The sequence below is a fragment of the Crassostrea angulata genome, chromosome 2 (assembly GCF_025612915.1).
Source record: "Crassostrea angulata isolate pt1a10 chromosome 2, ASM2561291v2, whole genome shotgun sequence".
NCBI classification, from domain to species: Eukaryota; Metazoa; Mollusca; class Bivalvia; order Ostreida; family Ostreidae; genus Magallana; species Magallana angulata.
The window spans coordinates 22,392,089-22,419,862 of NC_069112.1; the positions used below are offsets into that span (position 1 = coordinate 22,392,089).

General features: G+C 33.5%; 1 protein-coding gene across 1 annotated transcript in view; it reads right to left on the minus strand.

The window, feature by feature from the left end:
* Positions 1 to 7,790: 7,790 nt before the first annotated feature.
* The window catches only part of LOC128174033 (uncharacterized), a 60,395-nt gene continuing 40,411 nt past the window's right edge, over positions 7,791 to 27,774 (minus strand). Inside the window, exons 5-6 of the mRNA XM_052839677.1 lie at positions 7,938 to 8,077; positions 7,791 to 7,804 (exon numbers count right to left, since the gene is read on the minus strand). Of these exons, the coding sequence (XP_052695637.1) occupies positions 7,791 to 7,804; positions 7,938 to 8,077 (154 nt within the window). The remainder of the gene's footprint in view (positions 7,805 to 7,937; positions 8,078 to 27,774) is intronic.

The following is a 27,774-nucleotide window of genomic DNA, read 5'->3' on the forward strand; positions in this document are numbered from 1 at the left end:
ACTGTGAGATAAACATATTTGCTTCTATAACCTTTCAAAAATTATCCCTCAGTAAAGGGCTACAAATTAAAGATTTAAGAGCCCTTTGGTCCCCCTATTTAAGGGGCCAGCCCCTTTTTCTTGATATTAAATGAAAGGTCATGTAAATCTGAACACATTTTATTCAGCAAATGTTTTGAAATTTGTTACCATTCTGGAGATATGAGAAAGAAGGTTTTAGGGGCCGATCTTTTATCCCCTTTAAGGGGCCGTTTATCAAACGTTTAAAGGTTGCATATTGTTAAGAACATCATTTTAAACAACTTTTGTTCTGTACTGCATTTCAATTTTTTTTTCGGAGATATGGGAAATCAACATTTTAGACTTTTGCCCCCTAAAAACCCCTAATTACAAACACATGATAAAATCATTATATTGCTTGAATACATAACTATAAGATGAACACATTTGCTTCTATAACATTTCACAAAATATCTCTCAGTAAAGGGTTACAGATTAAAGACTTTAGAGCCCTTTGGCCCCCTTATTTAAGGGACCAGCCCCTTTTTCTTGATATTAAATGAAAGGCCATTTAATTCTAAACAAATTTTGTTCAACAAGTGTTTAGAAATTCGTTACCTTTCTTGAGATATATGGGAAAGAACATGTTAGGGGCCGATCCCTTAACTCCTTATAGGGGCCGTTAAACGAAATTTTGAAAATTGCATATGATTTAATACATCATTCTGAGCATTTTTTCTTCTATACTTCATTTCAAAATATTTTTTCTTTCGGAGATAAATATGATCAAAATTCTGGACTTTTGGCCCCTAAAAACCCCTAATTACGTAACACATGATAAAATCATTACATTGCTTGGATACATAACTGTAAAATCAACATATTTGCTTCTATAACTGTTCACAAAATATCCCTCAGGAAAGGGTTACAGATGAAAGACTTTAGAGCCCTTTGGTCCCCTTATTTGAGGGGCCAGGCCCTTTTTCTTGTTATCAAATTAAAGGTCATTTAACTCCAAACCCATTTTGTTCAACAACTGTTTAGAAATTCGTTACCGTTCTTGAGATATATGGGAAAGAACATTTTAGGGGCCGATCCCTTAACTCCTTATAGGGGCCGTTAAACGAAATTTTGAAAATTGCATATGATTTAATACCTCATTCTAAGCATCTTTTCTTCTATACTGCATTTCAAAATATTTTTCCTTTCGGAGATAAATGTGATCAAAATTCTGGACTTTTGGCCCCTAAAAACCCCTAATTACGTAAAACATGATAAAATCATTACATTGCTTGAATACATAACTGTCAGATAAACATATTTGATTCTATAACCGTTCACAAAATATCCCTCAGGAAAGGGCTACAGATGAAAGACTTTAGAGCCCTTTGGTCCCCTACTTTGAGGGGCCAGCCCCTTTTTCTTGATATCAAATGAAAGGTCTTGTAAATATAAACTTTTTTTGCATTACATGAGTTAACAAAATATTTTTCAGAAAAAGAAAACCATGAAAAATTACGATGTTTTTTTAGTCTCAGTTTTCGGGACCAGGCGAGCTTTAACGCCGTTTGAGCATGACAAATATGAATGCCAAATAGCACATCTATAATCTTTTGTCTACAATCCCTGAAAGTTTGAAGTCAATATCTTTTACCGTTTAGGAGGAGATCCCTGGACAAGCCGACCCTCTGAAAATCGCTAAAACGTCATTATCTCAAGAACGGAAGTGACGTCATCAAAATAAAAAATTCTGTTTTTAGTTCAAATAAATATCTATCGGATCTGAAAGTTTCATGAAAATCGATTGAGCCATCTCCGAGAAAGCGCCTGCACAAAAATGCGTAAGAAAAAAAAACAAGAATAATAATAGGGAAAAAGAAACAAAGCAATAACAATAAGGTCTTCCGTTGGAAACGGAAGACCTTAATAAGGTCTTCGGAAACGGAAGACCTTAATAAAAAGAAACCGAAGAATAACAATAAGGTCTTCCGTTGGAAAATGATATTTGTAGATCAAGTGTCAAGGTCATATCAGATCACACAAAAATCCATATATTTTAAGAGCATACATATACTCTCCTTTAAGCCCCTATTTGGCTAATATTTTACCTAAACAGAGCTTATTGGTTAATGGCGTACAATGACCTTGAACCAAGTCAATGTGAAGGTCATAGCGGATCTTTTTAGAATTAGTTTTAGAAGTAGATTATTTCCAAGATATGCTTAATCTTGGTCAGGTTGCACAAAAATGCCTGTATGTTAGGGGGAATGAAATTGATCTAGAAGCTCTATGCCAGCTGGAAAAATTTCAATTTATAGGTCAAGGTCAAAGCAAAATTCTCTTAAATAACATCAGCGGGGCCCTTTGAAATGTTCACCATTTCAATGTTGTCTGGTTCATTGTAATTTTACATAGAAAATATTCACAGAGGTATAATAAAGAAAATCTATACATCAATAAGTTTCTGACAATTGATGATTCAACAAGCACACAGTACGAAATGTCAACCCTTTGACAAGCACTGAAGAGGAAAAGTTGCTCAGAATTATGTTTTAAACACAATTTTGGGTTGGTGGCCCTGTTAAGGAGTTGAAGGGTTCGGCCCCCTAAAACACAGTGTTTCAGATATAACTTGAACAGTCAACAATTCTTGAACATTTGTTTAACAAAATATGTTTATATTTACGAGACCTTTTATTTGATATCAAAAATATGACTGGTCCCTCAAGTTAAGGGCTAGGAAGGCTCAAAAGCTTAACTTTTTTCGGAGTAATATTTTGTCATTAATCATAAATGCTGAAAGAGCTTATCAACCTCAATTTAAAACTGAAATCCATTTCTAATTCAGACGATTGAATGCGGGATATAAACATTAACAAATCTATTTTTACAGAAGTTTTAATTTTGCGTTCTGGATTAAGAAAATAAATATTAGTTCAAGGTAAAGTTAAAGGGACCTAGACACGACTTCAGATGAAAATTATATATCTGATTTTTAAGTATAAAATAGTTTACTTGTGTATTTTGAATGATTTGCCAACATATGAATGTTAGAAGTCAATTTATAAGCGAGATATAGAAGAAAGAAGTCGTTATTATGTAAACAAAGCTCGAGTCTTATATTTGTTTACAAATAATGCAAAGTACAGAAAATGCCATTTGTTTGACAAAATAACTTATGGAAACAAGATAAACTTATTCAATGTGTTCATAAATAATTCTACCAATGATAAAAAGCAACATTAGATTTTAACTTTTACCAAAATGACACATTTGTAAACAAAAACGGGATTCAAGCTTTGTTTACAGATAACAAAAAATCTAACTTCTTTATCTCGCTTGTAACTTGATATTTGACTTTCAAATTTTGACAAAGCATTAAAAACATCCATATTGACCGTTCTAGACATTAAAAATAAAAAAAATAAATTTAGCCCAAATCGTGTCCAAGTCCCTTTAACTTGTAGCTTAGGTAGCAAGGGACAGTTTCGAATAAAGTACCTGTCAATATTTTTGTAAAATTGAGAGTTGCTGTACTTGAAGGCTTCTGAGAGTTGCTAAAATTCATGAAATGATATTTAATGATTATCATTAGTTAGAGGGGTGTCTCTTGTTGAAATTGATATGCAATATGTAGGCCCCTTATGTTAGGTACATTAGAATCAGAAGTAAAATGCGAAACCTGCGGCTATGACTGTTGTGCTGACTTTACACAGTGAAATTGCAAGTTACAGATGGGAGGTAAAATAACACGAAAAGTAGGTGGATGGGACATTGAAAACTATACACCGGTAAGTTTGTGACATGTGATAGTGCAACATGCACGCGGTACGGAAGGTCAACCCTCTGCAGGGAATTAGCTGGGGGAGGTCTAAAAAGCTGAAAAATCATGAAAAATTAGCAAAATATGAAAGGGTCAAAATCTCATAAAAACCAGTATGTAGAGAATTTTACAGGTTTTGATGAGTAATTTTCTTCAGAAATTGGTGATTGGCCTTATAAAGAGTGAATTAAAGGTATTTGTGCTGAGTGGGAACTGAGGAAATTCTAGTTACAGAGTTTCGAAGACATGCATCCCTTGGCTACAATGAATTGTATAAAAAAAACTGTCCCCTGCCAACTTAAATGTAGTTTATATCAATCTGTTAAGTCGTACTTAAACACATTCGGATTTTTTGTTAAGTGGTTCTTGAAATGGTTATGGTTTTTTGTTAATTCATACTTAATACCATTCGGGGTTTGTTAAGTCGAACCAAGAATCATTCGATTTTTTTTTTATCTGTTTGTACTTAAGTTACTTTTGTTACTATATTAAGAACTCTGCTTCTTAGAGGTACTTCTAGCGTTACTTTCGACATTAAAGGAAAACCCACTCGTTGCTTTGCAACGAGCTTTGCTCTATTTTTCACTATTATTATTCTTTTTTTCTTAACATTTTTCTTAAAACTTAAATATCTCAAATATGCTACAATGGATTTTTATGAAAATTTCACGAATAATACAAAATATCAAGGTCTTTTATCATGTACATTTTTGTTGATGACGTCACTTCCGGTCGGCCGTTATATTCATTTTTCTTTTTGTTAAAAGGATTAAAGATAGAAAATTGAAAGTTTCAGGAGTGATAGATTTTTAAATTTCTAGGGCCGATCAGGTAAAACTACGATCGTCAGTCACTTCCGGTCCGCTCAAACAACATTTTTGGAAAATTGTGTTTTAATTGTTTTTTTAATCAAAAAAACTACAATTTGTTTTCCATCAGAATATGTTTTAAAGTTATCAAATTTTAATATGAGCAGGTCGTCCGTCACTTCCGGTCGTCACCGGAAGTGATTCTAATATTTCGATTTTTGGAATTTTAAAACATATGCGTTTTGTTGACATTTTTGTACTGAATACAAAACTAAAAAACCGTTTTAAAATCGGACAATGCATTGCAGAGATATTGAAGTTTAAAAATGACGTTTTAAGGAAATCTGCATTTAGCAGTGTAGGTTGAAAAATTAGTTAAGGAAGTTAATATGATAGTAAATTGTACCAAATGTCAACAGTTTAATTGAACCCTATCAATTCAAAATCAAATGAAAGCCTCACTTGTTGCTCGCAACAATTTAAGGTGCTTTCAGGTAATTCAGGCATTCTCGAGAAATTTAGCGTCAAAGTTCTGAAGCGGGAGTCTGAGTAGCTCAGTCGATAGAGTCGTGGACATGGCCCATGTGACCCGGGTTCAAGCCCCGATTGCCGCAAAAAATTTTTTTTACTATTTTTCGCTTAGATCTACGATTTTATCTTTGAAGTGATAAGTTTAATCTAATCTATTCAAAAACCGGACGGAAGACCCACTCGTTGCTCGCAACGAAATCGTGTTTAGTTAAACTTGCTGATTATTTAAAGTGATAGTCAGTACATAAGAAATATGTGATACTTAAGATATTGTCTCATTATTTTTCAATTTATTATAATAAAGTATTATAGATTTGATTTTTTAGGAGATTTTACCTTTTTATATACAAAATGTAGAAGATTAGAATTTTCATGAATAGTTCATGAATTTTATATATGAATTATTCATGAATAAAATTCATAATGATATTCTAGAACAGTTCATTAAGATTTATTAAACTTATTCATGAACAGTTCATGAAGATCCGATGAACTTTTTAATGGACATTCATCAAATGATGAAGCTTCGTGAATATAACTGTTCATGAATTATTCATGAAAAAGTATGTTCATGAATATTCATCAACATTTTTTCATGAACAAAAATCCATGACTTTAAAATGTCCAATAATAAGTTCATGGGATCCTCATTAACTTTTCATGAACATTTCATGAATATAATTCATGAATCATTCAAGGGAAAATCATGAATTATTCATGATCTCGCAGGGGCCTCAGTGCAGGGTCAATTCTAAAATTTAAAGAAAACACAATATTTTGTTTGTTTTTTAAGTTAGAACGTTTAAATTTTAGAATTAGGTCTATCTTGTCTAGCCAAACAAAATTGTAAGTGTAAACACTTTTTCTATATCCTACCGTTTTTTGAGATATAAAGCCCAAAACCTTAGTAAAGGGGTGATGAAAAAACCAAAAAATTCAAATGACGTTTAAAAGTTCATATGACGCCTGAACATTGTTAAGATAGAAGTAATTAACATAAATTCCGAGTTTCACTAAAATATGTTGACCACTTTTGGTTTTATAGGTCGATAAAAATCGTCTATGGGAGTTTTAATGTTGAACAAAAATCACGCGTCATTCGTTTTCTCAAAAAGTTTTCAAGGAAATGTTACAATATTTCATACATATAATGAAAAACACAATCCGCGGACCGGAAAAGTTTTTGGGTATACAGTTTGAAAAAAATAGGGGTTCTGCAGGGGTCAACGTTCAAAACAGTCCTTTAGCTGTAACTTTTCTATAATTCATCCGATTTTAAAAATATTTTCAAATTTTAGTTAGGAACAAAAAGTTCATTTTAAAAATTGTTGTCCGAGGGGCCACTTTTTGACTCCTAAAAGGGGTTTAAAGGGTCTAAAATGACTCTTTACTGCCAGAAAATCTAAAACTACTCGTAAAGAGTTATCTTGACCGACCTTGACCTTTTGACCTTTGACCTCTTAGAACTACTATGTTATAAGAATGTGCAGCAAACCGGTATATCAGTTTCATTTATACGTACACTTCGGTGAACTTAACCACCCCCCCCCCCTTTTCTACATGGTTGAATTTCTATTTTACCTTAACATGTAATGATTGACTTTGAAATCCATCATTTCTAATCGAAATCACACCCATCAAAGTGTTACAAAACGTTTGTCAAAATTTATACAAAGTCTGACACTCTGACTGCTCCGTCGATCCAGACCACGTTTTAGACTATGCCTCTAAATAAATATTCCAGCTCCAGTAAATTTCTTAAAAACTAAACAAAACTTTGAGGGATTGTTACTTACACCTTCATCTAAATGTTTGCTAAATTTGAAACGAAATGGTAGATATCGAAGTAAATAATTAACTCCGGCGGCATCAAACCATCATCCCGAGAGACAAAAAGTTCAACACTTCGATATTTGTATCTTATAAATTCATGCTCAACTTACAATAAAAATCTGTTTTTGCATTTCTATCAGCAACCATTGACAATGCTTTGTGAAGTTCTAGGAAGGATAACTCTATCTTCCTTGACCCCGATTTTATTTGAATTGTGTTTACATTTTCTCTCAGCTCGGTCTTTTTTTCTTAGCCGACTTGGCTGAAATACGTGACTGACCTGAATTCATTTCAGACTTTTCCGTTCTTGTAATCCACAAATGCACGGTAAAGAATCAGTATCTGACCACATGCAATTCAAAACAGCATGAGAATGTGCATCAGTAAATCCAACATCTTAAATTGGCAGCTCGCGACAAGAATTTGACCTGGCGTGTTTATTTTTTAGCAAAAGGTAACCCGGCCACATTGTTTTTATGCAGCACTGATTTTTCTTAAGTGAAATGCTGTCATTTTAACCAGTCATGTAACACCTATCCATTCACTACGCATCTCAATCTTGTATAACCGCGCCCGCGTGGCTTAGATCCGCTGTGTTTACATTGTGGAAAAAGTGTTCTATTGCGTCACATCACATTTATTCAGTTGACATTTGATTTAATTTCTAACATCAATCTTTTAAAAGTCACCGTGGCTGAGCGGTAGGCTTACTAAAAATGCAAAGCTAAGGGTAGCAGGCTCGATCACCCCCCCCCCTCCTCCCCACCATCCTTTTTTCAGTATTTTTTTTTCCTTCAAATTTGTGGAACTGTAGTACAATCAAAAAGCACTCTGTCTTTTTGTTCAAGACAAAAACAGATCTAGTTATATTTGAGAAAGATCTGATCAAATTAATTAACAAAGCATCCCATCATTGTATAAGTATATTAAAGAATACTCACGTCTTTTTTTACAGTTAGAGTACAGCACAAAAGATAAAAAGCAGACAATGGGCTCAATGATTCCTATTAAAATCCCGACCAAAAACCAATCATCTTTGTCATTTTCTGTCTTAGGGTGATGAGTTGTTGTTTTTGGAGAACTGTAAACATTTTAATTGTTCATCATTATTAATACAGTAAAACTCATTTAGAACGAACACGAATATAGCGAATTTACCGATATAGCGAAATGCTTTTAAGTCCCCGGTAAAATTCTTGACAAATCTCTGTGAAATTGTACGGTTAGAAGGAATTCAGATAAAGCGAATTTTCGGATATAGCGAACTGATTGTAAGTCCCGTAGACGTGAAAAATGAAGAAACCTTACATTTTTTAAACGAATTTCTTTACAGTTTAAAAGGTGTGCACTACCATTTAACTTAAACGATTGAATGAATATATTTCCATAAAAACTTTTCAATTTACAATTCGATTATTAAAAGTATCAAACTAATGTATTTTTAGCTTAAGCCTCCATTAGCAAAAATTATAGTCGGGTGACAGAAAACATGTATAGAGTGAATTTGCTATAGCTATCATAACGAATTCGATACACCAATATAACGAATTACGGATATAAGGAAGTATATACATTGGTCCCTACAAGTTGGCTTTAAGCGAGTTTTACTGTAATTTATTTAAAACAAGAGAAGAGGTAATTATTTCTGTGTAAATTTTAGTTGGATACTCCAAATTGAAGTTTCAATGTTGTTGGTTCATTTTGCACTATTTAATGTCCTCATATTTACGTTTGTAATGCTTATTTAAGAAAAAAATCCAGCAAGTTCAAAAGTTCACCGGCATTTGAACCAGGTTGGTCACATGATCAAATCGTGTGAAGCCCGAAGAGCATATCATCAGATTTGATAACGTACCAACCAAGTTCATATTCCAGTGATTTTGTAAAACATTGCTGTTTATTTACTTATAGTTACATTTGAAAAGGGCCAATAGTTCAGAATTGATAAAATTACAGAGATTGTATGTTTACATAATACAAACGAAATACGCAGCTATTTTAAGGCTATCCGACGCTAAATCTATATTATTCATTCATTCTTTATTTTCTCTCTCCAGAGATTGAAAACACATACATATCAAAACTACATTAGTAATATAACACCATACAATATATTACAGTTGATCTATGTACAAGTATTTATTTATCCACACCCAGTATGTACATAAGTAAATGAACTGAGATTTGTTGGAGTTTCTGACTTTGTCAGCGGACGACTCGTGAAAGTGTCCAGTAGTAGAGCTTAGGACAATCTAGCACTAGATGATGATTGAGTTTCTGAAAATTACTTGAATCATTTTGATCAAAATGCACACGTTTTGCGGCCGTTAAGTACCTAAAAAGGTCTTCGTATGAAAGAGCACAGAGTTCACTGTAGAGTTATACACTAAATAAGCTCGAGATCTCTGCCCACCAGATATTTCGGATAGCGTAGGTCACAGAACAGGAGCACGTTACATGCGTGAAGAAATCATAAATTTCAGCGCCACATAATTGACATGTATCAAGGTTTTTGTAAGGTTGATCCAAAATTAATTTGCAAATAAATTAACACTGATGGATTCTGTAGGAAAACGCCAAAACTGGGATGGATCCTTGTCATTGAATATAGTTAAAAACGTGAGAATCCGAGATCTGCGGAAATGTGGAATTGTCTGAGACTGAGAGTACTGCGACTTTGGTTAACTGCTTGTTTCACGATTACTTTCCAAGTTTGCTTATTGTGAAATGTTCCAGTATCTAACGAATGCTGTAAACGTTGTAGGTTATTCTTTTCTGTCAGCAAATTCAGTATTAATTCAAGTTGATGTTTAGATAGGTTTTCTGCGAAGAAGATAAGGCAGGTTAAGAAAATCTGGTTTGGTAGATTTATGTAATTAAGAAGACAAATCGTCCAAGGAAGAAGGGACTTTCCTTTGTCAATTTCAAAACTGATCGGAAACACACCAAAAAGGCTTTCAAAACAATCTGACCTTGTTGTGCTTGGTATATTTTGCGCATGCGCCATTTATACCCTGAGTGTTGGAACACGTGTAATCGCTGACTATCTTTTGCTGACATGTTATTGCAAAGGTCGCTCCCGTAAAGCACAGAAGGTCTGACTACAGTTTTGTACATATTTGCCATTGTCAGTGGATTAAGGTAGAGATATCCGATATCTGAAAGTGAGTAAAAGGTACTATTGCACTTACGACACACAGTATTGATTCGGTCAGAGAAGTTACACTTGTCTTTCACTAGGATACCTATGTGGTTGTGTGTGTCTTTGGGAGGGAACATCTAAATACCTAAATACTTCATTTGATCTGAGTTTGGTTTTCATTTGTTGGAGTGAAATTCGAGGACGCGCGACTTAAACGCGTTAAGTTGAAATTGATTGATTAAATTGAAACCGCCACTTTATGCAGCGATATTATGCGTTTTCTGTAGTGAAATCTCAAACTAAGTAAAGCAGGTCAAAATTCAGATAAGGTACGGACATATCATCTTCGGTTAAGAAATTAGCAGCCCAGGTCGGCGTCAAACTATTAAACGAAATCGTCCTCCAAGAGAGAATTCCTTATTCCCTTTTTCTTGGAAGTAGGGCTTTAAAGAACTCATATTCAAAGGAGCAGACATACCAAAATCTTCATGTGATAGTTATAGACCAGTCGCCTATTCATCGTGTTTCTTCCAAATTTTAAAAAGTATTCTCAACAACCGTATAAAAAAATGCAATATTGACTCCAGTGTGTTTCCTTGTACGCATATATATATATATATATATATATATATATATATATATATATATATATATATATATATATATATATATATATATATATATATATATATATATATATATATATATATATGGTACTGTAGGCTACAATAGCATCTGCAGTAATCCTGTGCTAAGTTGGAAATTTCGCGTTCCTGCAGTTCATAAACTGATGTTTACATACGAAACTAGATGCTGTCATTAGACAGTAACACCCGTACCAAGTGATTGCCCCTAAATACATGTAACACTGTTTTGTACCAGTTTAATTAAAAATGAAGGCCACATGGAAGCTCCGGTGATACATTTAAAAATTATAATTTTCATAACTGAAGGATGAGATCCCTTCCCATATGATAATGCACATGAGCAGTACTTTATGTGCAATTTGGGGTTGAACTGTTTGCAGTGAATTTTCAGTTAAACTTTAATCTTAACATTTCATGTCATAGAAAGTATAATGTTCTATATATTTATTACAAACAAAATAAAAAAAAAGATTATGCCCCCTCCCCGTGGCGGTTGATTGTTTTAGATTTGCTTCTGTGTGCCTACATGTACATCATCGTTTGCAAAGATTTAAAGAAGGGGTGGGAGTGAGGGGTCAAGACCCCCCCCCCCCCCCCCATGAAAATTTATTTATATCAATAGTAAAATTACCAAAAATACACTTTGGACCCCAATGCTCTTACAGACATATGCAGAAAAGGATTAGTTAAGATCAGCTAAAGGAATTCATTATTGTGTTTTAATTGGATTATCATTATGATGTTGACCAATATAGGTAAGCATTATACATGTAGTAGCAGGAGCAAAATATAATGAGATGCCAGCATACATAAGTTCTACTTTCACTTTCTAAATGTGATCTCCCTTTGACATCATACTGTATCATCACCTTTTAATATTTAAATAAGCTTATCATCGTTACCTATCCTATCACATTTGTAAAGTTTCTGTCATTTTAATTGCAAAAGTTATTTTTTTCATTTGTCAGACTTGCACTACTGAGTTGACCCCATATTGACCCTGTATAAACAATTTTGTATTAAATTAGTGTATTACATGTAAGTAAGTGTAGACACTTATTATTTTTATATGAGTTATAATACGAAGGAATGAGTATTTCTTTCTTAATGTATTATAATGCATCAAATACAATGTAGGTCATGACCTTATGGGACTGTTCCGACCCCACGAAACATGGTGTAAATGACAGTAATGACCCCCAGGTGTTGTCTTTAACCCCCCCCCCCCCGCCTTTATCAAATAGGACATGATGATACACTGTATATTTAGTTTATTTCTGAGATCTGAGATCCTCTTCCCTAAACCATATAATTTATTCTTGCTCTTTGTGTCATTGCGCGTAAAATTGTATATAGACTATGCCCCCTTAGAGATACTCTGACATTCTAGAACTAGAAATAATAAAGTATTTTATCTTATTCATATGTAGTGTTTGATCCATGTGGGTAATTACTAGCCTAATGATGACACTGCTTTGTTTAGGAGACTTTACAATTGCCCCAAATAGGCGAATACACATGCATATAACATTTTGTTTATAAATCTTAAAAATTGAATTAAGTAATTTCCAAAATGTTAATGTGCATCAAGAGAGAAAAAGCAATCAAGAAATGATTTAAATGTTGCTACTGCACACATGTAGGAATGTATTAAGAAGACTGAATCTTTAGAACCCAATTACATTTATAATTTGAATCATTTATTGTTATTTATTTTAACTTGTCAATGAATAATAGTTATTGATCCCAAGGTAAAAATATGACCTCTGATCATATCAAAATTGATCATTTGTCAATTATGCAAGGTGTCATGTATTTTTTTTTTTAGAATAACATTTTTTAACAGTTTATAAAAGTTTTAGATGCCCAAATTATTATTAGGGTCTTCCCGTCTTCAGCGGAAGACCCTTCTATTATTGTAATGTTTCTTTTTCACTTTTCACTTTCTCTTATTCTACTGTTTCTTATTAGGGTTTTCCGTTTTTCAACGGAAAACCCTTCTGTTATTCTACTGTTTCTTATTATTAGGGTTTTCCGTTTTTCAACGGAAAACCCTTCTGTTATTCTACTGTTTCTTATTATTATATTTTTTTTATCCGCAAATTTTGTGTAGGCCATTTCTCGTACATTTGTTGTCTGATTGTTATGAAACTTTCAGGGTATGTAGACAATATTAATATCTCGAGACGTTTTTTTCAAATTTTTAAAATTCACTTCCGGTTATGAGTTATTGCCCTTTAATTGAAAATTGGGGGGTCTTTTGATCTCGGGAACTACAAAAGATATTTGCATGAAATTTAGCAGGATTGTTGGTAACATTTTATAGTTTTGCTGGCATGAAAATTTTGGCAAAATGTTTTTGAGTTTTTAAGCTATTTGCCGGTAAAGTTTAAGGTTTTGGGGGGTCTGAAATGTTGTTGCTTTTTGTATAATAACCTTTAAACTAAAAATAATTTGTTAATACATATAGAACAAAAGTTGTTTAGAATAACGAGAGCTTTCATTTAAAATTAAGAAAAAAGGGCTGGCCCCTGTAATTAGGGGTCAGCAGCTCATACACGTATTTTTCTAATAGCAAAAATCGTTATCATTTTATGAAAAAAAATTAATTCAGTTTTTGTTAATATATTAAATAATGTCATTTGGTATCAAATTCAAAAAGTTCTGTGCCCTATTTTTTTCAAATTTCATAAAACAAATATGTGTGAATCGTAACGTTACATGAACGAGTTAATTTGTCTACATAGACACACAAGCGAACAAATGCCACTTTAAGGCCCAGGCATTTACTGCATTACGTTGTGTTGCGTCTTAGATAAATAGTTGTGATTCAATTTCATTTTTTTCATCTATATCATTTATGAATTCAATGAACACACATTATTTTAACGTTCTATGTGCAACTATTTGTCGGGGCGCCCCTGTTTGTAACCCCCGGGCGCGCGCCGAATGTAAACAGTAACGAACGGCATTGTAGAAAAGAGAGAGCCGTAATGCAGAAGAGAAGTTGTGTATTCTTTCGATGTACAAATGCATTTTCAATTTACTGTGAAACATATGAACATGCACAGGGAACAATACTACATATTTGTTTAAGGAGGATATTTTTCTCGTGTGAATCGTTTACGAGGAAAATCTGACAGCCACACTTCTGTCGACGATCAGCCGTTGATAAGCTACGAGTAATAAAGGAGAAAAGATGGACAATAAAGTGTTATAGATGTACATGTAAGTACGTGCACACTGTTTGTTTTTGTTATGGTGTGGGTGTTTGTTTACTAACGTGTAATTTTTACATGTTTCATGGATTTTAAGACTCGCTCGAGGTTCATGGGGGACTGGAAAGGGTAACTGAATTGATCTATTTAAAAAAATAACAGATTGTGAATTTTCAACTCAAAATTCAAAGCAGGGTCTAATTAGAAACATATCATATATTCTTGTGCAGAAGACTCCAAATGTAGTCATGAATATCCTGTAGACATAACTTCAAGTAAATAAAATTGTATACTTCAGACTTCAGAGTTAAAACATGACTTTAATATCTTTATGATGCCAATCATTCGCAGCACAGTTAAGGCTGTCAATAAACTCCGTTCAGACAAAAAGTACGGGAAATGTGCATTATGACATCACAGTATATTACAAACCTCGAAAGTACTTATTAATCTATTTATTAGTAAAATTAACTTATACTAATCTTTTAATTAAAAACAACAAATGCTATTACTTACAATTTTGATGTCCGTTATATCGTACACACTGAAAAATAAGCGAGATGTCGTTCTCGCTGTACTTCAAAATATGACGTCATATGCTTCAAAATGACGCATTAAGTTAAATCATTGAAGGCTATCGTGCAGTTTTATAGCGAAGAAAAATAAATGTCATACATTAACGGAAAAGTATAAATGAATATTTTGTTTAAAATTATTATTAGTAGAATGATACCTATATAGTCTTATTTTCATTTTGTTAAAAGTATGCATCGTATAAAGAAGCCACCTCGGTTTTGTTTAAAATATCGTATATCTAAAATCTGAGTACCTAAATAAATCACTTAATTGCAAGGGCATACACTTACCTGATCCCGACAAACTTTTACATGTGAATTTGAAATATGCTATGTAACTTAAAAACTTCTACGATCCTTGTAAAATCTTACAAATTAATTATTTTTTAATGAAATTAACCCTGTGACCTTCAAAATTATTCAGCATATGCATTATAGATTACGGTTTCTACTAACAAATATTCTTATCTTAAAAAGTTCGCACCGTTTTTCAAAATCTACGATATAACATCAAGTTATTTCATAATTCAGTTGTGAATTTTGACATGATTATGCCCTTGCAATATTGAATTTTTTAAATGACCTCAAAACCACAAATACATCTGCTTGTACCATGCGACTGCCATATCACGTGACCCCTATGAACATGAAATATTGTACTGTTATATATATATTTTAGAAATATATTGCATTTGAGTGACTGTTATTGATTTTTAAAAGGACATGCCAGTTTAACTAAAGTATACGTGTTTTCATCACAAAAATTTGCCCATATTTTTATTGACCGCCTTAACTGTACTGCGTTGTATCAATAGAAAGGTTTAGCAGACCAAAGGGTACCCGGTACATGTACTTGTACATGTAGGTTATAAGTTAGAACTATGCGTACTATTCTACCAGTTCACATAATTTTTCTTGTTTAGCAGTTATAATGTGTACTTAAATTGTCCTTGTTAATGTTTTAAATGTAATTTTTTATTCTCTTTTTTTAATCTGACTACTGGCAGTACTGGCCTGCGAGCAGTTCTCGTTGAGGACCATTTCTCGCTGGTGCACTGTTACATCATATTTTCGTATATAATTTTATGTGTTGATAAAATGACGTAACAATGCACTGGTGAGAAATGGTACTCGGCGAGAACTGATCGCACGCCAATATTGATTAATTACAGACAGAAACTGAAGGTTGCGCGTGTTATTTTTTATTGAACAACATTGTTTAAAATAGTTCTTTATATATGTGATGATCAGACCGGTTTGAATACCAGTGCCAGATAGCTCAGTTGGTAGAGCACCTGACTAGAGATTCAGGGGGCCCAGGTTCAAATCCCGGTTTGGTCCTTCATTATTTCTCCCATCCTGTTACAATATTGGTGTTGTGACCAACCCCTGGAACTAACAGGTTAACTCCTGCCAGGGGTGATCTTCGAGGGTGAAGATCATTTAAGGGGGAAGGAATGTGACGGTCAGACTGGTTTGAATACCGCTGCCAGATACATGTAGCTCAGTTGGTAGAGCACTTGACTAGAGATTCAGAGGGCCAGGTTCGAATCCCAGTTTGTTCCGTCGTTATTTCTCCCATCTTTTACATATACATGTATATCAGATATATGACAGATGATTAAGGGTCATCACATGTTTTGCAAGATGCAATAAGTGTTAAAAACCTTTACTTTACAACACAATACATATAAGTGAATATTTATGTTTCTTGTTATTATTTGGTGTGGTTTTCTTGACAGTGTCGCATAAACAATTTACCCGCTCCTAAAACACAAACTTTCTTTTTGTGGATTCAGCTTACCGCTGATTGGCTGCTGTTGCAGCAGACAAATAAGATATGCACGCACAAAACACAATGAACTTATCAGAGAATGAGTTGAGTTTATTTCAACTGTTGGAATTTGGGTTTGTTTTTTTTCTAAATGTATACTTGTGACAAAACAAATATGTGGTACATACAGCTGTAGCTTTATGAAGAAAATTTTGGTTAGACCATATATACCTATCATGCAAGTAAATGATATTTACAAAAAACTTGCAATTTATGGCGCACGAAATATACGCTAGTTTTATAAAGATTGACATACATGTAATGTACCACATTCTGTGAAAAATAATCTATTAAAAATTCTTCATTAAGTTTACTCATACATGTTTTATGGTTATTACACATAGTATTGTTTTTAAAACATGTAATTTATAAGAAAATAAGCAAAAACCCTCGCTAAATTTATTTGCAAAAAAAAAACACAGTAGAATTGATAAAAAATGGTATACCAGAAGCTAATACCAGTACATGTACTTTGACGCTGTTCGGTGGGTAATATTCGTTTGTAATTTACGAATTGAAATATTGACTGTTGCACTACAAGTACGGTAATAAACTCTCTCTCTCTCTCTCTCTCAAACTCTCTCTCTCTCAATTCGATAAGTGTTTATACCTATGAAAATTTTTTAATATTATATTATGACTTGATATGCAAATTTTTGATCTTGTACTGCCTAAATGTTATGTCATGTATTGGGATATGTCATACCTATTACATTGCATGGTCAGTGTATTTTTTCCAGAAATACTATGCATATGTTAATGTAAACACAGCTATTACTAGTACATGTATGTAAACACAGCTAATTATTTTTTTTTTATTTCAGCTCAAAACAGACTCTTGTTACCACATGGCTTTTACCGGTACCTGTTGATTCTTGTGGGTCAGCTCCTGAGATTAACCTGTCACCTCTATCCACATGCATATTCCTTGTGTTATACAGACTATTTACCGGTAATTCAAATTAAATCCGATAATGCATGAACAATAATGGAACTTGAAGAAAGCATCATGCCATGTTGTGGTTTGTGTTTGATAAGAAATTATGAAAACAAAATTAAGGCTGTTTATAAAGAAATTCATAATTGCTGTGAAAATTTGTTTTTCAATAAAAGTATGCAATTATGTTTCCTTTATTTTTTATTTCATTAAGATATTTAGATGTGTTTACATAATTGAAAAATCCCCCCCCCCCTATTTAATTGTCTGCATTAAGATTACATGTAGGATATGTAAATGTACATTTGACTTTGAAATAACATCTGCTATGATAATTACTTTTGAAATGAACAAGAAACAACCTATTTCTACCTTTCTAAGGTATATATGCATAAAAAAAAGTTGAAAAACATGTCAAATTTGAAAATTTTTCATGGAAATCAACTCGATCTGTCTCCAGCTACCTGGGTGTGTTTGAATTTAATTTTAATTTAAGGCAGATGTCTAACTTGTAGGTTGTAACTTACTGTTTTAGCATGGTTAGAAGGAGACTAGAAATCAGAATAGATTAGATATTCACTAAATATGATTGTTAGCTTACTTTTTTCATGAAAACAAGAAATCACAAGCAGGACAGCTGTCTATTTGTTAATTAAAATGGTACAAATCATACAATAAACAAATAAAGATCAAAGTTTAGAATCATTGATGATTTTTTTTCAAATATGTGTGAGAAATTACTCAAGGAAATTGCCACACGTTTCATAAAATTAGGTAAAACATTTCAAACCATGACTTTTTATGAAAATCAAAAGATTGAGGGGTGGGGGGTATACATGTAAGGGCATTTCTAAGTGATGTGAAGCTTTTATCATGATTATATAATGTAGGCGTATGTTGTATTGAATAAGGTTTCTTTTTAAAGGTGGTTGAACAAAAGTTGACCTCTAAAAGGTCAGGTAAATATGTTTTACTATGGAGAACCCTGTAAATCTGTGTTTACTAAAGGAAATTGGAAATGGTGGGTTCAATTAAATGGCCATATTTTTATTAAACCTCAATGGAGTTGGCAATATGTGGTATTCTTTTTCTCAGAATTGCATTAGCTTTCTTAGTCTTTTCATAAAAATGTTAGTGTACTAAGTGAAAGGTACAAGGAACAGTTTCGGATAAAGTACCGTCAATATTTTTGTAAAATTGAGAGTGACTGTACTTGAAGGTTTATCATTGTTGCGTAGATTCATGAAATGAATTTTAATGATTATCAATAGTTAGAGGGATGTCTCTTGTTGGAATTGGTAAGCAATATTAAGGCCCCTAATTTTAAGTACATGAGAAGCAGAAATAAATTGTGAAACTTGCGGCTATGACAGATATGTTGACTTTACAGTGAAATTGAAGGTTACAAACGGGAGGTTATATAACATGAAATGTAGGTGGATGGGATATTATATGCCTATTTAGTATTTACTGGGTATGAGGACAATAGCAAGTTTATTGTCTCCAAAGACAGCAACTATTTAATGAGGCAAAGCCAAGGGAAATAGTTGCTGTGGAGTGGGACAATAAACTTGCTATTGTCCGAATAGTCAGTTAATTGGTATTTCATTATACAGAAGAAAACTTTATTTGTCAGCGATGCACAATTTCTTGATGATAAACAAATTAGAGTTAAATCAAACTTTGTATTTAATGCGGCGATCTTATTAGGTCAGAGGTGTTCCGAGTTTAAGGTGATATGGGACACTTCCATGTTGTGACATATTGTTTATCGAAATAAACAATAAAATAAAGTGTAATTATATAAGTACATGTAGTTTCTTTTCAAAAATGGTCACCTAACTCCTTAGCACAGTGGGTTAGAGGGTTACTAGGAACCTGTAAGTCATGAGTTCGAATCCCGCTGGGGTTTGTACAATTTTTACCTTTTCAAATATTTTTAAAAGCTATTTTTTGGTTAAATATTGTAAAATTTGAAAATTCTAAACCGGTGAAAATTTTTCAATTATATAGTACTTTAATCCACATTAATATCGACAGATGTCCCATACTACCTTAAAAAGGAGGGAAATCAAATTTTGCTGATGAATGGTTTTGATGACTATTCACCATGGGCAGATAGCATGGATACTATTTTAAATTAGATAAAAAGGCATGTTTATGCGGGCGCTTTCTAGTGATCAATTTGTCCGTCTGTCCATCCGAGATGGCTTGACAGGAGCATAGCTTCTCTCCTCTTGGCCCAATCTGGCTCATACCTCATCCACAGGGTTCCTTTGGTAGAAGGATGTGCAGTGACCTTGAACCATGTTTTTAGGTATAAGGTTAAGGTCATAGCAGAATTATATATATAAAATCCTTGTCTGGGGCATATCTTTTTTCCCTTTGGTCCAATCTGGCTAATACTCACAGAGTGTCTCAATGGTTAAACGATGTGCAGTGACCTTGCATGAAATTTCTAGGTAACGGGTGAAGATCATATCGGATCATGCAAAAATCCTTTTTTGAGAGCATATATAATTTCTACTAACCCCTATTTGGCTCAGACTTCACAAAAGCAGAGCGTTTCTGTAAAGGGTGAAAGGGTGTGTAGTGACCTTGAACCTATTTTCAGTGAAAAGAAACTGTGAAGGTCATAGCAGAATTATATTTTTAAAAATCCTTGTCCGGAGTATATCTTCTCTCCCTTTGCTCCATTCAGCCTCATACTTCACCCACATGATGCCTTTGATCAAAATTTATGCAATGACCTCGAATGATATTTGTAAATGAAGAGTCAAGGTCATATCAGATCACACAAAAATCCATATTTTAAGAGCATAGATATACTCTCCTTTTAGCCCCTATTTGGCTAATATTTTACCTTTACAGAGTTTATTGGTTAATGGCGTGCAGTGACCTTGAACCAAGTCTGTCAATGTGAAGCCAAGGTCATAGCAGATCTTTTTAAAATTAGTTTTAGACAGTAGATTATTTTCCAAATATGCTTAATCTTGGTCAGATTGAACAAAAATGCATGCATGTTAGGGGGAATGAAATTGAATTAAAAGTTCTATGCCAGCTGGAAAAATTTCAAGTTATAGGTCGAGGTCAAAGCAGAATTCTCTGAAATAACATAAGCGGGGCCCTTTGAAATGTTCACCATTTCAATGTTGTCTGGTTCATAGTAATTTTACATAGAAAATATTCACAGACGTACAGTAAAGTAAACTTTACATCGATAAGTTTCTGACAATTAATGACGCAACGAGCACACAGTACGAAAGGTCAACCCTTTGATAAGCAGTGAAGAGAAAAGTTGCTCAGAATTATGTTTTAAACAAAATTGATTTTTTACGTAAATTTTAATTTTGCGTTCTGGGTTAAGAAAAAAGATGTTAGTTCAAGGTAAAGTAAACTTGAACCTAAAATGAAGTCAAATTTGTTAAGTCGTACTTAAACACATTGTTTTTTTTTGTTAAGTCGTTCTTGAAATGGTTAAGGGTTTTTGGTTAAGTCGTACTTAAAAACATTCGGATTATGTTAAGTTGTACCAAGAATCATTCGATTTTTTTTTTATCTTTTTGTACTTAGGTTTCTTTGTTACAAGATTAAGAACTCTGCTTCTTAGACGTACTTCTAGCGTTGCTTTCGACATTAGCGGAAAACCCACTCGTTGCTTTGCAACGAGCTTTGCTCTAGTTATTTTTTTTTTATCCGCAAATTTTGTGCAGGCCATTTCTCGTACATTTGTCGTCTGATTGTTATGAAGCTTTCAGGGTATGTAGACAATGTTAATAGCGAGCGCAGCGAGGCGGCGCGAAGCGCCGCTCGCGTAGCGAGCTCCATAGACAACGTGTACGAACTGAGAAAATTCGAGTTGAAATCTGCACATTGTTCAAAGAAATTTTAATGAGGCCACGTGAAAACGTTCTACTATCCCAGTGATCCTTTGCGGTGCATAGCAACATGGTGGAACAGGAAGCGTTTCTAAGGAAAATTCTTACCTGTAAATCGCATACATCATTTGCATTTAACAATAAAAAATCCTTTTAAAAACATTAAAGTAAACAACACATATGCTTACGTAAAAAACTGTACGTATGACGTCATTTCCTTCCCCGAATTTTTCCGACAATTTACGAAAACTGTCGAGCGCAAAAAGTTAAGTATGACGTCACAGTGATCTCGCGTTTTATATTCCCGCGATACATTTAGAGGTGGATCAAGCATCTGTACTGAATGTAACGTGTAGGAAGTACTCAGTAGGGAGTCACCAATACTGATACTTCTCTCGCTATTAACGATGACTCTTTGGCTGATTAGTTTTGTTTTGATGATTTTTTTTCTCAGTAAATACACATGCAAGTTCCATGCTAAATTTATTGTCATATTGATCCAATCATTGTATACGTTAGGTAGGTGGCAAAAAATTATTAAAAAAGAAAAGTCTAATCGTTATTAGATCTACGTGTAGCCACGTCATTTTGAAATGAATAAATAAAAGAAAAAAAATTAAACTGTTAAAATATCTACATGTATTTGTTATAGTTGCATATGTGGTCAAACCTTTCAATAATATTGGATATCACACACTAAAAAGAGGGGGAGGGCACATATGTCTACAACGCTTATATAGCGTACAAAAATTAAAAAGATTCAAAACAAAATTGATGTCACAGAGGAAAATAATTAAAACACCGGTAACAACAAGGAACAAAATGAGAAATAACACAGACACACAATTTATTGATTTTAATGATCATTATTAAAAGGTAAAGAAAAGATAATTTTTTTTTAAAAAACCGGCTTTGTGTTTATCAAAATATTTTAATAAGTCTGTTCAACATTTTATTAATGCTCAGTGGTAGTTTTTTGTTTAAGTGTATAAGCCTAGGAAGGGACCATTGGAATAAAAGTTTGATATCTTCCGGTTCCTTGCGGTGGTAAAAGTTTTCGAGACAAAGCCAAAGTTTTTTGGTTTGGTTAAGTCCACGCGGGCATGTTAAGGCTTCCCGATGGATTTTACAGCGATGTGTAGAAAGTCACTTGTCTGTACTTCATACGATATGACGTCATAATTAACTTTGACGTCACGATCTGCATTCCTGTCGATAGTTCCCAGGGAATGTATCTCAACGTTAAAAGTGAATTACATCAAACCACTATAAAACCGCATGTTTCCTTTACATAGATGCTGCCGTTAATGCTGGACGTACAGAATTCATTCATATTAACAACCAGTATCAAATAATCGGCAGTTGTAAAGCTTCGTTATAAGTAAAAGACAATTTATAAACTAGTGGTTTGGAGACTCTCCCTGCAACGTGTAAACAACTGAATGAAGAAATTTTAATGCATGTAAAAACAGCTTGGCGCAGGTGAAAGATCAACATAATTTTAGAATATTTTACGTAAAATTGGTAGAGAATATAAGTACCAATGTGAATCGTGCTATGGAAACCTACGGATTACCCCAATTTTTTGTAAATCGCTTTCGATTAGTAAAAATGTGCATTATTTTGATGATTTTCTGGAATGTTTCAACAATATCTTCGATAAACGAAATATCTATTTCTTTCCCGAGCAATAACTTCAAAGTACATGACTTAACAAAGAATTTTTCTTAAAAATATGTTTGATTTAATGTCATTAATCACCTGCGCCGATGCGATTTAAAAAGATCATTTGCAATACTAGGATTCGCCCGTCACGTGATTACAAAGAACATATGACGTCACAAAATGCATCAAATAATAATGTTTAACACCGGTGTCAATAAACGTATCATAGATTTTAAGAAATACTCCCGGTCAAAGTATTTTTGCGATGATTCAAATCATATCGTTTTCCAGCCGTATTTTAGCATCGGGACGCCTTAACATCGCTGCGCATGCATTTAACAATGATGACAGATGTATGGCTCCTTCTGCGCTCGCCCCAACGGTCACACCGTAAAACATATTATCTAGACACGTTTTTTTCAAATTTTTAAAATTCACTTCCGGTTATGAGTTATTGCCCTTTAATTGAAAATTGGGGAGTCTTTTGTCCAGAGTTGATCTCGGGAACTACAAGAGATAGTTGCATGAAATTAAGCAGAATTGTTGGTAACATTTTATAGTTTTGCTGGCATGATAATTTTGGCAAAATGTTTTTTTAGTTTTTAAGCTATTTGCCGGTAAAGTTTAAGGTTTTGGGGGGTCTGAAATTTTGTTGCTTTTTGTATAATAACCTTTAAACTAAAAATAATTTGTTAATATATATAGAACAAAAGTTGTTAAGAATAACGAGACCTTTCATTTAAACTTAAGAAAAAAGGGCTGGCCCCTATAATTAGGGGTCAGCAGCTCATTCACGTATTTTTCTGATAGCAAAAATCGTTATCATTTTATGAAAAAAAATTAATTCAGTTATTGTTAATATATTAAATAATGTCATTTGGTATCAAATTTAAAAAGTTATGTGCCCTATTTTTTTCAAATTTTATAAAACAAATATGTGTGAATCGTACATGAACGAGTTAATTTGTCTACATAGACACAAGCGAACAAATGCCGTTTTAAGGCCCAGGCATTTACTGCATTACATTGTGTTGCGTCTTAGATAAATTGTTGTGATTCAATTTCATTTTTTTTCCATCTAGGCTATATCATTTATGAATTCAACTACTTATTTAACACGTTCTAATCGGCCACGCAGAACAAATGTTTGCAATGTTTGTCGCGGACCCGCGAATGCAAACAGTAACGAACGGCATTGTAGAAAAGAGAGAGCGTAATGCAGAAGATAAGTTGTGCATTTTTCGGTGTACACATGTATTTTCAAGTTACTGTGAAACATATGAACATGCACAGGGGACAATACTACATATTTGTATAAGGAGGGATATATTCTCGTGTGAATCGTTTACGAGGAAATTCTGACAGCCACACTTCTGTCGACCATGTCGATGGATGTTTATGTTTCCATTGATCAGCCGTTGATAAGCTACGAGTAATAAAGGGGAAGAGATGGACATTAAAGTGTGTGATCTATGTGGATGTTATTGAAGAAGGTGAGGCTTTTTATTCCTTTTAAAGTTTCTTGTCTATAGTGGTTAAAATGTCAGCATTTTAACTGGTTAACATTTAGTCTATAGATGTACATGTAAGTACGTGCACACTGTCACTGATGTATGTTATTTTTCTAGTCCAGACAATATAAATCCTTTTAACAGAATTGAATCCCTAATGTCTTACCTTTCACTTGTTTTTTTCTCCTTTTTACCAGAATTTTGTGTAAATTACAATTCAATTTATTGAGAAAATCCACATGTGGCAAAAGTCATACATACAGTATACAAATATACATGTAGTTGGTACTGTACATAGATTTTCTTTTGTTATGTGCATCACGTATGAATTTACAAATATATCTTGATGATTTAACATCTGCTGGGCTATGAATTTTATAAGAATTACAGAGTTAGATGTTTTTGTTATGGTGTGGGTGTTTGTTTACTAACGTGTAATTTTTACATTGTTTACTGGATGTTTAGACTTGCTCGAGGTTCATGGGTGACTGGAAAGGATGACCGAATTTATCTATTTAAAAAAAAAAATCAGATTGTGAATTTTCAACTCAAAATTCAAAGCAGGGTCTAATTAGAAACATATGATCATATTCTTGTGCGGAAGACTCCAAATGAAGACATAAATACCCTGTAGACATACATGTAACATCAAGTAAATAAAATTGTATACTTCAGACTTCAGAGTTAAAACATGACTAAAAAGTCTTTAATATTTTTATGATGCCGATCAATGTATCATAAGAGAGGTTTAGCAGACCAACGGGTACCCGGTACATGTACTTGTACATGTAGGTTACAAGTTAGAACTATGCGTACCACTCTACCAGTTCACATAATGTTTCTTGTTTAGCAGTTTTGATGTGTACTTGAATTGACCTTGTTAATGTTTTATATGTAATTTTTCATTTATATTCTCTTTTTTTTAATCTGACTACTGGCAGTACTGGCATGCCAGCAGTTCTTGTCGAGGACCATTACTCGCTGGTGCAATGTTACATCATATTTTCATATATAATTTTATGTGTTGATAAAATGACGTAACAATGCACTGATGAAAAATGGTACTCAACGATAACTGATCGCACGCCAATATTGATTAATTACAGACAAAAACAAAGGCTTGGACGATTCTGTACTTAGCCGATTCGGTACATATCACGATACATGAGATGCGATACGATACATATCACGATACATTGCAACTAGTAAATAAAAACATGAATAAGGGTTAAAAATGTATTCAATCTGTCGATGTATTACCGCATGTCCAAAGTTATTTTGATATATTTAAAATGAGCGTTGCACAATTTACAAATTACTTAAGTCTCATATACACTACTTTTTCATTAACAAGTAATCCAAAAGTTGTCCACACTCCAGATTTAGCTTCCTAACAGGTTTGACAACTTAACGAGGTTTTTGCCATCTTTGTACTTTCATATTAGGTGCGCAGACTAAAAATAGCCAATATATGAAGCTCAGATATTTTTGGAAAATAAAAAAAAGTCCACATAGGTATCGTAATGTATTAATGGTAAATCTAACGATCCAAATATCGTCAAAATAAATACCGTGATGCACCAGTGCATCGGTGGATCGTTCCATCCCTATACAATATTGGTGTTGTAACCAACCCCTGGAACTGACAGGTTAACTCCTGCCAGGGGAAGAGCCAGGGGTGATCTTTGAGGGTGAAGATCATTTAAGGGGGGGGGGATGTGACTGTCAGACTGGTTTGAATACCGGTGCCAGATACATGTATCTCAGTTGGTAGAGCACTTGACTAGAGATTCAGAGGCCAAAGTTCGAATCCCAGTCTGTTCTGTCATTATTTTTCCCATCTTGTACATATATATCAGATATATTACAGATGATTATAAGAGTCATCACATGTTTTGCAAGATGCAATAATTGTATTAAAACCTTTATTTTACAACACAATACATTTAAGTGAATATTTATGTCTCTTGATATTATTTGGTGTGGTGTTCTTGACAGCATCGCATTCAAGTCAGTGTCAGCTACATTATGCATAAACAATTTTACCCGCTCCTAAACCACAAACTTTCTTATTAGTGGATTCAGCTTACCGCTGATTGGCTGCTGTTGCAGCAGACTTATAATATATGCACGCACAAAACACAATGAACTTATCAGAGAATGAAAAATTCATCGAGTTATTTTCAACTGTTGGAATTTGGGTATTTTTTAAAAATGTATACTTGTGACAAAACATATAATTATGTGGTACATACAGCTGTAGCTTTATGAAGAACATTTGGGTTAGACATATATAGCTACCATGCAAGTAAATGATATTTACTAAAACTTCCAATTTATGACGCACGAAATATACGCTACTTTTATAAAGATTGACATACATGTAATGTAACACATTCTGTGAAAATAATCTATTATAAATTCTTCATTAAGTTTACTCATACATGTTTTATGCTTATTACACATAGTATTGTTTTTAAAACATGTAATTTAAAAGAAACCAAAACCCTTGCCAAATTTATTTGCAAAAAAAAACCCCGGTAGAATTGATAAAACATGGTATACCAGAAGGAAATACATGTACTTTGACGCTGTTCAGATGGGTAATATTCCTTTGTAATTTTCGAATTGAAATTTTGACTGTTGCACTACAAGAAATAAACTCTAGCTCGGCACGTCTTTTAACCCCAAGGAACCCCAAGGAAACCCCAAGGAACCCCAAGGAAACCCCAAGGAACCTCAATTATAGAATTTAATAACTATTAATACCCTAGGGGGTCTCATTAGAGTGCAAGGGTCGCCCCCCGGTACCCCAAGGATACCCCAAGGAACCCCAAGGAACCCCAAAGATGCCGAAATAATACAGATTTATAACTCTTGATACACCATAGAACCCAAAGGAACCTCAAGGATACCCTAATAATAAAAAAATTAAACTCTTGGTACCCCTGGGGACTCATTAGTATCCAAGACCCACCTCTAAGAACCCCAGGGAATCCCATGGATATCCATTAAGGAACTCCAAGGATACCCTTAGGCTAATAATACAGATTTATAACTTCTACACCATAGAACCCAAAGGATACAGTAATAATACAAAATTAAAACTCTTGATACCCCTGCATGGGGACTCATTGACTTTTCAGACACACCAGTAAGAACCACAGGGATATCCCAAGGAACTCCAAGAATACCCCAATAATACAGAATCATAATTCTTGATACACCATAGAACCCCAAAGATATCTCAAGGAACCCCAAAATTACCCCAAGGATACCCTAATAATACAAACTTAAAATTCTTCATACCCCTTGGGACTCATTGTTATCCCTTACACATCCTACAGATACTTCAAGGAACTCCAAGGATA